General features: G+C 43.1%; 1 protein-coding gene across 3 annotated transcripts in view; it reads right to left on the bottom strand.

The window, feature by feature from the left end:
* Positions 1-3,346: 3,346 nt before the first annotated feature.
* SLC6A4 (solute carrier family 6 member 4) overlaps positions 3,347-11,216 on the bottom strand; it is a 28,453-nt gene continuing 20,583 nt past the window's right edge. For all 3 annotated transcript variants that reach the window (XM_006036105.3, XM_025192330.1, XM_025192329.1), the window contains exons 13-14: positions 9,593-9,760; positions 3,347-8,245 (exon numbers count right to left, since the gene is read on the bottom strand). In XM_006036105.3, the coding sequence (XP_006036167.1) occupies positions 8,171-8,245; positions 9,593-9,760 (243 nt within the window). In that variant the 3' untranslated portion in view covers positions 3,347-8,170. The remainder of the gene's footprint in view (positions 8,246-9,592; positions 9,761-11,216) is intronic.

The raw sequence follows: 11,216 nt of genomic DNA, 5'->3' as shown, positions 1-11,216 counted from the left end.
TTTCACGCAGTCCGAGTACGGAACGCACCCACAGACTGATCTGCTCTCTCTCCTCCCCGTACGGCGTTCAGGGGGTCGGTATGAGAGCCTTGCCTGGTCTACGTGTGTCTCGTGGATAAAAAGTAGTAGTCATGTTCAGGTGTCTGAAGGATCACCAGTGTGCAGGTATTCGATTCATCTGCGATTTCTTGGGTCAGTTTGGGACAGCCCCATAGAGCACATCCGTTCGCCTGTGTTACCAGCACGTGGATAACTAACAGCTACCATGTGAGCCAAAGTATTATGCTGCTTTTTACTGCTTGGTATTTCTAAAGAAAAAAAAAAAGTCTTTTCTGAATTTCCCTCTCAAGTGGCAAAATGTTTTTCGACATTTCTCCTCGACTTGTTTTGTTCTTTTTCTCGCATCTGCTTCCCATTAACAAGGGAATTTGAGGCTGGTTTTACAAAGAAATAGTAAAATGTGTGTAGTATTCCTCTTCTGTGTTTCCCTGTCGGAGCTTGGTCATTGCATTCGTCAAGACATTAGATTTTAGTCACGTCCTTAAGGCACTAAGAAGCTGAAGATGGCAGGTGCCAAGTGAACCTTTAACACAAAGGACAGAAGTTTGAAGTGATTTACAAAATTAATTTTAAGTGCTCCTAAAAACTAGAAAGGGTTTTGAAGGCTGTGGTCCTTCCCGTACTTGTCCACGTCTCCCAGTACACGTTCCTGTCCATCGCAGGCCAGTTCCAGTGACTGAGGCACGCTGGACAAGTCTGAGATTAATGAGGGGAATATTGAGAGGTGAAAATCCTTACCCGAGTCCAATTGAAAATTAGGTCACCAAAAGACAGTGCCTTCGTTCTTGTGGATCTATCTCACTTTTGATTGGAGTAGTTGTCAGTTTATTATAGTAACAAAGAACTGGAATAAGGTATTTTCAGTGCCTGCTAGGCAGCTCTCTGCTGCATTTTGGACCATCTTTTAATCTCTAGGAAATGCCATACATTTCAAGCATCTTTCCTTTTGAAAGTAAAGCAACATTTCTTTGTTCTAAGTAGCTTTTAGCATTTTGAGGTTCTGGGAAGGAAGTTTTTATATAGCAATTGGAGACTTTCAGCAAACGGTAGGTGGTATGATGTAGAACCCGGACGCTCCAGCTCCTCCTCGGATATAAGTTGGCTCGTTTGCTGGTTGTTTCTTAATATAGCTGAGAAAAGGATGGCTAGTGTTTTAGGCCTAGGATTTGACATCAGATAGGGTCACAGGGTGGTTTGGGTGACTGAAGTACAAGAGCAGCTGAGTCCGCTGCCAAAACCTGGACCGCTTTCAACATCTCATGAATCCCGGTTCTCAGAGCAGGGTTGGCTTTCATTTGTTCTCTGTGCGTTGGTAGCTTGTTTGTACAGTTTACAGGAAAAATCACAAGCTGCTTTATCAGCGTGCTTACACTTAAGTTTACAACCTCTTGGTCTGGTATCCCTGCTTTCAATTGCTTTATTGACTGTTCCCAGGCTAGAGCAAAACAGAGGAAGTTCCTGATATCTGATCCTAAACTTAATCTTGCCCACCACACTTTCTCTTTTATGTCCTAACAGAGAGTGCCCCTCCCTTCCAACTTTCCAGCCCTTACCCAGTTCAGCTCCCTACAGCTGTTTCCCAAACCAGATGAAATATATTTGGTGGCATTTTACCAAGCAGTTTGCTTTTGGATAGCTCCAGCTTTGTTTTAGCCATAGAGCTGGGGAGAAAGCAGACTTGTTTCTGTACATCTGCTCAGTGGCTAGAGGAAATGCCAGCTGTAGCAGGCAAAGAAAAAAGCAGCGAGTATATGGGTTGGTCCTTTTATGGGTCTGTTTACAATGAAATAAATACTTTCTAGGGAGGGAGGTAATCCTGAGAATATATTGCTTACAAAGACTTTGGTTATCTCAACTACAAAGGGTGATTATAAGATACAGAATGTGATCTTCCAATTTCTCTCCTTGGGAAGAAATAATAAAACATCTTTTCTGCCTGTAAAAATTCAGTAGTAGAATGAGGACGGCAGCCTGGACCCTCCTCTTGGTCTCACTCCAGCATCTGAGTGCAGAGGACAGTGGAGCTTCATGCTTAGAGGGGTTGATAATGTTAAGTCGGCTTTCTCTGCGACTTGGGTTCAGCTCCAGAGAAATTGCACCTGCTTATACTAGGTTTAAATCATGACAAAAACCTTCAGCCGAGTTGTCTAAAAAGACTGATACTTAGTGGGCCTGTCTACATGTGCATTTATGTTGCATTAAATTCACTGCACAGTAAGTGGAAATAGGCCAGCGCCTACATGTGCAGGCACTAAAGTGCATTAATGCAGTGTGTGGTCTGACCTTGGGACTAAAGTTAGTCCCAAGTCCGTCCACACAGTGTTACTGCGCAGTAAGGCATCTACACGTGCGTTACTGTGCAGTGGCTAATCAGGTGGGTGTAACTTTGCCAATTTGCCAAGTCGGCATAAGTCGCCATAGTTACTGCACAATATAGGCGCGCGTGTGTAGATATGCACCCATACTGCGCAGCAATTTAGGTTACCACACGGTAAATGTGCACGTGTCGACGCAGCCAGTATTTCCAGGCAGATTTCTTGAACAGAAATTTTAAACAAATGTGTATTCTTAACTGTAGCCCCATCGATCTACCTGCTTCCTTCATGGTTTACTCACCAAGCTTGTGTGTACGCAGATAAAACAGCAGTTTTAAACATTTAAATACGGAGTCGTATCAGCTCACAAAGACCTTAAATGGAGTTGGTTTGATATGCGAGTTTATTGAGCAATTTTGCATCGACTCCAGATGTGGAGGAGTTTGCTTTTGCTATTCTGTTTAAACAAATGTCATGAATATTGGTTCATCCGTTACTGTGGACCCAAACTGATGTTCTAAGGAGTGGGCCAAGGGATACACGGTGCAAGGGCTACTCTGCTCTTTGTTGGAGCAGTCTTGTCAGTGTAGTAAACTGGGTTGACTCCTCTGCTCTCTGGGTTGGCTGCTCTGCCGAAACTGGGTCTTAGAGTTGCTGGAAATATGTCATTTTTTAAAGTCAAGTGTAGAGTAGAGATGAGACAAACGCCTGCAGATTTATTATGATATTAAATTTATTACAGTAACAGTTTACAATACAAGGCACATACTGATGACTTACAATCCAGCTTGTAACACTCGTAACTAAACAGCTGCATAAATTAATACAGGTACATCATATACAAGTTGGCGGGACTATTTAGTTCTGTACAAATAAAACTCCAGTTTAATGCTCCTCCTAAAGCTTAAAAGGCAAACGTACTCCCAGTTCACAAAGGAAGGTAAAACTGGCTTTGGAAGTTTCCGTATCACTTTTCATATCGGGGAATGGGATTTTCTGGTGTTCTGTGCAAGGAACTGGTAAATCACCGAGGAAGAAAAGAACTGTGTGGTCGGAAAAGCTTTCAGATCCGGTGTGTAGCCCCTTTGGCGCAACCGTAGAACTAAGATTTTGGTGAACGAGATATTCCACGTCTAATGCATGTATAACATTACTTATTGAGTTAACTGATAATTACTGAAATCGTTAATGATTTTGGAGTAGTGTGTAAAAGGAATAAAAAAGGTAGTGGAAAGCATGGAAATAAATGAAATGGCACAACGTGGCTTCAGCTTCTGAGCTAACCAGAGATGCTGGGGAAACTAACTTGTGATCAGAATGAAGACCTAAGAAAACCTTGAGCCAATGTGCAATTAAAAATTCATGGGAATTAAAGCGGTATGCCTGTTCAGCTCTTGAAAAAGGGCACGTGGGGGCTCTGTGTGTATATGTATGCATGGGTTACATCTTTGCATTATATTGAAAAAGAAAATTCTGCACTTTAAAGTTTGTTTTTTAGAAGGCATCCTGACTCTGTTCCCAAAATACACCAGAAAGGCCTCGGTATGGATTATTCCTCGTGAAGAGGATGTCGTTAAAAATGTTCTGCATTTACACTTACAGAATCCCTCCACTAAAATCTGAACTGTGACATTCAAACCAGCAAATAAAATCTCCTTAAGCAAAGTTTTCAGTGGGTAAAATATGATGAGCATCTCCTCTATATCCCTTCTGCTTAAGAACATTTATTTTGTGCCATTTCAGTTTCAGTCCTCAGCTTTCTGCACAGGTCTAATGCTCTGCTTGCAAGTGAGAACATGCATCCCTCCTGGGGTCACACGACTTGGAAAAGATAGAGATGAGAAGAAAAGGTTTTTGATTGTTTCTTCCTCTCAGAAGTGTTGTTGTTGGACCAGTTCCCTTAAAACCTAGGACGTTTCATCCTTCTGAGGCAAGGAAAGGAAGTCATTTGGGAGGGGATCTCGCCTTTCTCTCTCTAAGAATTAGTGCTCTTTAGGACAAGACCTATATTTCCATCTGGGCTTGGGAAGGACCACACACATGGTGGGCTTCTAGTTATTTAGGGTGACACGTCTTGGTCAGGTTGGATGACTGAGTTACTCAGACCGATTGCACGGCATCTCAGTGTTTTAATACCAAGAGTCATACTTCATACTAAGCACTGAGAAAACAGCGGTGCTGCTTCTGAATTTCCTTGCTGTGTTAAGTAAAATGGATATCCCAGCTAAAATTCTTGAGTACTTTAAAGGCTTTAGAGACTGAGCCAAACCTTTTCTTTCAGAAGTCTGAATTTCCTTCTGAGATTCTAGATCTGCAGAATGTGCACATTACGGTCGTTCCTCAAAGGAGATCAGGACAAATAAAACATACACCCACATTAGCATCTTTGTTTCCCTTAGTGCTTATGCACAAGTACAATAACTTCTTAATCAGTAGTTGGGGAATTCAGAGAGAGCTCCTCGCAGCTAATTTGACCGGTGGTCCAGCCAACAGGTTAATTTACAGCTTCTTAATTGCAGCCCTTCCTTTGCCAAAACTTGCAGCTTTCAGATTTCCCAGGTTTTCTGCTCTGACAGCTAACACTTTTGAATGGCAATGTTCAGTTGCTTTGAAATTAAGCCCGGGCTTAATTTCTCTGCAGAATCTGAGGCCTGTTTGGCATCATCTGACTGTCAAGGTAGTGGTTTCTTGTTTCGGGGTTTCCTTCAGTGCCCAGGGAAGTTGGTTAAGACTTACCCACCTGATGCACAGTGCATCAGTGGTAGGGCTGCTGTGTAAGCTCAGGGTATTCCGGCTGGGCAGCTGTTTTATTTTCTGTGCTGAAATCGCCCGGGAAGCCACTGTATATTACTGTCTGAATAGGACCAATCGGGATTTGGGGTTTTTTTGCCCCCCAGTTACAGTTACAGTAATAAGGCTGTGATATGGCATTGCCACACAGTTCCCATACTCTTCCAAAGCCCAGGAAAAAGCAGCGATTTCTACAGAGGTACTTGGCAGAATTCACGTCCCAAGTTCCACTTTGGGAAAGGACCTTTTTGGCTTCACTGCAGATAGTGCCCTTCCTGAACCTAACCACCTTCTGCTTCCTGCTGGATGGCAGCTGAGTGTCTCCTTGTGCTGTGTTTTGTAGCAGGACTTAGTAAAAGCTAATAGAAAGCAGAGCTGTGAGTTCAGTTTTTAAGCAGCACATTTTTTTTTTTTTTGAATGAGCCTAGCAAAGCTAGCTGATCCTGTTTGCTTTGGTGCAGGCCGAAATTCACTTTATATTTGGTATCTGTTTAAAAATAATAAGTGACACTTCTGGCATGGGTTGGACACAGACCAGCTGGGATTGCCTAATCTGATTTAGTGATTCTTTATTTCCCAAAAGTGATGTAGGAAGTATGTGATTATCCTGCTCGGTCTATGCTGCAGCTTCATATGTATTTCTTCAATAACAAGCTCATGGCAGAAACGTTTAAAATCAAGTGGCTTCTTATTTTCTGGTGGTTCTGCTTTACTGGTGATATGAAATATTAGATGGTTTTAAATATTAAAAAAGCACGTCCTATGCGGGGGGGGATTAGTCACCTTGTGTTCAACTCCAGCATACCCTACATCTGCTCAATGTAAAATCCATTTTAAAAGTCACTTTTACATGTAGTGAGTGTTAAGTTGCAGGTCATTATCCAGTGAGAAACAGATTTATTTTGTCTCTCATGGTGCTGTTGAAACATTATTCCCATTAGACAGGTCTTGTGTGGCCCTAGTACTCTTTGTCAGCAGTTTAGAACAAATTAATCTTTCGCTGCTCTAAATTATTTCCTTGGAAGTGGGTTAAGTTAAACACCTACCGATAAGTGATCTCACATCTACAGGGTTACTGTAATAGGCATGCTTTGGAGTAGGTATCTACATACAGAGGGAGAAAACCCTTGTAAGATGGCTGGTATTCAGATGACAAACCCACGAGTACACTCCTTTGTGCACAAGGCAGGTTCTTTCTGTTGCTGTAAGCCTGTTCCCCCCTTTTTGCTGGTTTCTGAGCGTCTGCCTCCATAACTCCATATGTGACCTCATTTTTAGCACTCCATCACATAGGCAGAGGTATCAGGAAGTGTTATGCCCTATTTTAACTTCATTTGTTTAGGGTTTTATAACAAAACTTTGTAAGGCTATAAGTGGTAGGGGTAAAAATATGACATAAATCTTCTTTATTTACATAGTAACTACATAGGTTTAACTAAGCAACTTCCATCTAACTGCGTAGTCATTCTGTGGTCCTGCAGTTGACTTGGCAGTAGCAATTAGTCAGAGGTTTACTCACTATTTAACCTGCTCCCTTGTTTGGAAGGTGCAAGTGTGTGTGTGTATATAATTTAAAGTTACATGGAATTTAAATTGCAGTTAAATGCTCTAAGTATATACCAGCAGTTACCATTAGGATTCACCCTTGCAGAATTTCACTCAAGCACTTGTTCAGGGTAAAATATCCCCCATCCCCTCCCCTTCATCTTCAGGGTAAAGGCTAGAAGAGTTGATTTTAGTACAGACTGCTATATTTTTTGGTAAAGCTTTGTAAGCCATCAAGTCTAAAGAGCTACCCCAACTTTTAGTTTTTCAACAAGAAAACAATAGGAAAAAACCACAAGCTCCAGCAGATTATAGCTGTGGAGTACAAGTCCCATAAACAAGCCAGTGGTCCAGCTTCTGGCATCTGACCTTAAAGCAATTCACACCGGGCTCCCGTTTCTAAAGGAAGTAGTCTGTCTGTGAAATGTCACTGTGAGTACGTAGCTAAAAGTGATGGAGAGATGGCAACGGAGCCTAGCATTTGCTAACATCATCACTGCTTGTCGAGTGACCTACGACCAAGAAGTGGGTGGACTGACTGTTTTGTGTAGCAGAGGGAAATGGGAAGAGGCTGAGCATTTTGTGAAACCCAGAGCTTTAAAAATCATTCTGGTGCATGTGACTTTTGCAAGAACCAACGAAAGGGAACTGGTGTGGTCCAAAGTACATGACAGAACGTAAGAACAGCAGCAGTGGGTCAGACCAGTGGTCCAGCTAGCCCAGGATCCTGTCTTTGACAGAGGCAGAAGTGGTATAAGGAACAGGGGAGGATAATGCTCCAATCTGGGTGCGCTACTGTGTACAGAGCGGCAACCAGTGCTCTTTGGGCTTGCTACCTACATCATCCTCTGCTTGTTCCACAACAAAATACCCTGGGGTCTGAGAGTCCTATTCATTTTTTTAAGCTACAAAGCTCTGAATAACTTGGGTAGTATATGGCTATCAGAACTATTTTCCTGTGTTTTTCAACTTTTGTTGAAGCAATGAGATCCTTAGACGCAAATACAACATGGTCCAGTACAAATGGTCACATTGAGGAAGATACAGGAGTACAGCCACAGACTTGAGATTCTAAATCTAATCCTAACTGATGATATTCATCCTACGTTTTGGGGACGATTGAGGGAATCGCACACGCTTCCAGACGGCCCCGGTGCTCATCCACCGAGTGACTGCATTCTCTCTCACACGCATGCACACAACATCCTCATGTTTCCTAAATGAATTAGTTCAGCAGTGAACTTGTAGTCTGGTTTGCAGTGCACAGCAGATTTCATGGAAATGTTTGGATACGTACGCTGGAGGCACCATGCTTCCAGATGCGCATTGCCGGTTTCTGAGCCTCTGCGGAAAACTCCCTCCTGTTCCTTGGCTTAGCTGGAAACTCAATTCTTTGGAGGAGGGAGCCTTGGGAAAGAAACATTTATGTCGTTTTTTTCCCCCAGAAAAGGTAGGTTAGCTTAAACAGCGTTCATGCGGATGTCCCCAAAAGGGATCTCTGTGGCTGTCTCCGGAGTAATGCTTTTTAAAACACGCTGTTGAGAAGAAAACACACTAGTCAGAAGTGGAGCAGTTTTCAATTTCAAGTAGATCTCCCGTTATTCGAAAGAACGAAGCAGCGGAGACTGTGAAGGAAAACCTCACCCTCCTTTAGAGTATCTACCTACCTCATGGTTGTGGCCCAGGCTCAACATAGGTTTGCACAGCACTAGGCAGGGGTAAAGCGCTCTAAAAGTGTACACTCTCTGTTTCTAATTGACGCGCGTGATTGCATCCAGCTACTCTAGAGAGTTTCTCAGTGCTTTGCTCTGAGACTCGGTCATTTCGTTGAATCCCATGACCTCTACTGAGCGTCTCTCCTCCTACTGGATCTTCATGTATAACTCATGAGAGCTCCCAAAAAGACATGCCAGCTGGCTGTGGATCTCGTATCGAAATATGGGAGGACTGTTTGTTTCGGATCGGGGTGGTGGTGCCTCTATGGATTTGGCTCTCTGCCTCTGACCAAGAAACAGTCAACTAAAGCTCTTTGAGTTGCATTGGCTGGCTCTTTTCTTCTGTCCATAATAAACTTTTTCCCTTTCTGTGTTGGCTAGCAGAGAAAAGAAGTATCTGCCATTTCTGAAAGTCTGAAAAAGCTTGTGGGCTCGCAGCAGAGTATCACTATTTGTACTCTCTACCTGCATCTCTGGCCACCAGATCCAGAAAAACTCAACACTTTGTACTCAAACTGACACTCCCTTTCTATAGCACTTTTCATCCATACCTTAAAAGCACTTCACCGTTGAGGGTTATACTATCAGACACTATCTTCTCAGCACCTGACCATCTTAAACATGACCAATTGCCATATTTAGGGTCAGGAAGGAATTTGACCCCATGGTCAGATTGGGATAGACTAGGGGGTTTTGTAGTGGGGGCACGGCCCTCTTCCTGGGATCTCGAGCATATATTAACAACTTTTTACAGAAGCAGGACATTGGCCACTGTGGTTCCCCTGTGGCAGGTTTGGGCATTATGTCTTGTGTTGTGTCAGGGCTGGCTGTAGTTTTGCTATGAGGTTAGACAGTGGATTTGTATGGGATGGTTTGGATAGGGATGATCCTGCCTCAGGCAGGAATTAGACTAGATGACCCATGGAGGTCCCTTCCAGTCCTGTCTCTGTGATTCTACAATACCAGCCAACATGTCCATGCATTACTGGCATGATTGGGCTGGGAAGAAAGCATACTTTTTGTAGTGCTTACCTTTGTATGCACCACCTGGAAGAGATGCAACCATCTTTTACAGCCTTTCCCAATCCCGTTGGTAGCACTAGGGAGGGCACACTTCCATCCCCTCTCCCCCAAAAGGAACTAAAACAACTAGAACATAGCAGATACCTCTTTAAACGTTCCCGCGGTGGTTGATAACCGGTAAACCATGTAGACTGGAATGCAGATGAAAGAGGAGGTTCCTATGCAGTAACCCACTACGGTTGTCCAGTAGGGATAGCTGTACTGGAAAAGCCGGAGGTCCGGAGGACTGGATATAAAACTGCAAATGATGAACTGAAATAGAAATCCCAGAAAGTGTTAGAGCTTGTGGAGCCCACTGCCCAACCGGATCATTCGGAGCGAGCACGTAGCCCAGGTTGAAAAAGGAACGCACGCTCTCTGTTTCTAATGGACGGACGGTGTACACGCTCTCTTTCTCTCAGCACACTTCTGCAAAGGTATGGGAGCCCCCAGTGATGCCAGCCAGCATAAGAAAACTAAATCAAAGGGATATAAACACTCATACTTCAGGTGATAAGCCAGCCACTACCCGAGAAGATTTTAGGGAGAATATTTTATTCCTGAGAGTTTATTCCATAGTGACCTGTTATGCTTGCATCCAAAGCTAAATTTAGAGACAGGATATTGCAATAGCTGTTGAGGGTGGAAGGAATCATTAAACCGTCCTGTCTGACCTCCTGCATATCGCAGACAATGGCGTTTGAACCCTGTGTTCAACTCTGTCACCGTGGTCTAACTGACGTGTTTCTTCCGGAAAGGCATCCAGTCTCGCCTTGGATGCACTGAGAGAGAGAACCCAGCACTTTGTTTAACCATTAGTTAAATCGCCCTCAATGTTAAAATGTTTGCTGTATTTCTGATTTGAATTTATTTGTGTAACTTCCAGCCGCTTGTTCTTTTTATGATTTCGTCTTGTAGAATAAATAAACTTTTAGGAGATAATATTTTCTGGCCATGAAGTTGCTTATATATGTTAATCAAGTCCCTCTCCATCTTTTTGATATGCTAAACACAACGAGCTCTCCAAGTCTTGTGCTACAAGGCATATTCTCAAGCTCTTGAATCATTTTTGTGGTTCTTCTGCGCCCTCTCCAGTTTTTCAGCATCCTTTTTAAAATGTAGACACCAGACCTGGACACACTGTTCTCATACCAGTTTCCCCAATGCTACATACAATGCCATATGCCATCTGATCCTATTTATACATGCAAGTCACATCAACCCTCAGATGTATAGGTGTCCTACGGCCCTCATCTGTTGTTGAATATTTGTATGCGGTTTTTGGTTATGTTCTTCTACTGATGTTTTTATATATATATATATATATATATATATATATCTAAAAGTTTATGTACACACACACACACACAGAGTGAATCAAAACATTTTGCTTCAACTCCAGTGTGATTAAAAATGTTTAAGGTGCGGATCTCATAGCCAGTAGTTATATATTGGAAGTGAGCAGGCAGGAGGGAATGGGGAAGGGCATTTTCTTTTGATGACATTCAGCCTTCATCCTCGATTTCTCTGCCAAATCAAAAATCACCTACGGGGCCCTTACTTTCGTTCAGTTCCTTGGGGCTAAAAGCGGCAGTAGTATGAAGGGCATGGGCACACCTGCAAGGTAGAGGAGGAAGGGGGATTGTAGAGCATCAGCCGGATAGTTATCTCGGAGCCGCTAGATGCACTGGAAATCCTCTGCCTTGTAACCTGGTTGTGTGCTCGTGCC

This window comes from Alligator sinensis, unplaced genomic scaffold, assembly GCF_000455745.1.
Source record: "Alligator sinensis unplaced genomic scaffold, ASM45574v1 scaffold1642_1, whole genome shotgun sequence".
Taxonomy (NCBI): domain Eukaryota; kingdom Metazoa; phylum Chordata; order Crocodylia; family Alligatoridae; genus Alligator; species Alligator sinensis.
Note: the sequence above shows the minus strand (reverse complement) of the source record. Positions and strands in the feature narration are given on the sequence as shown.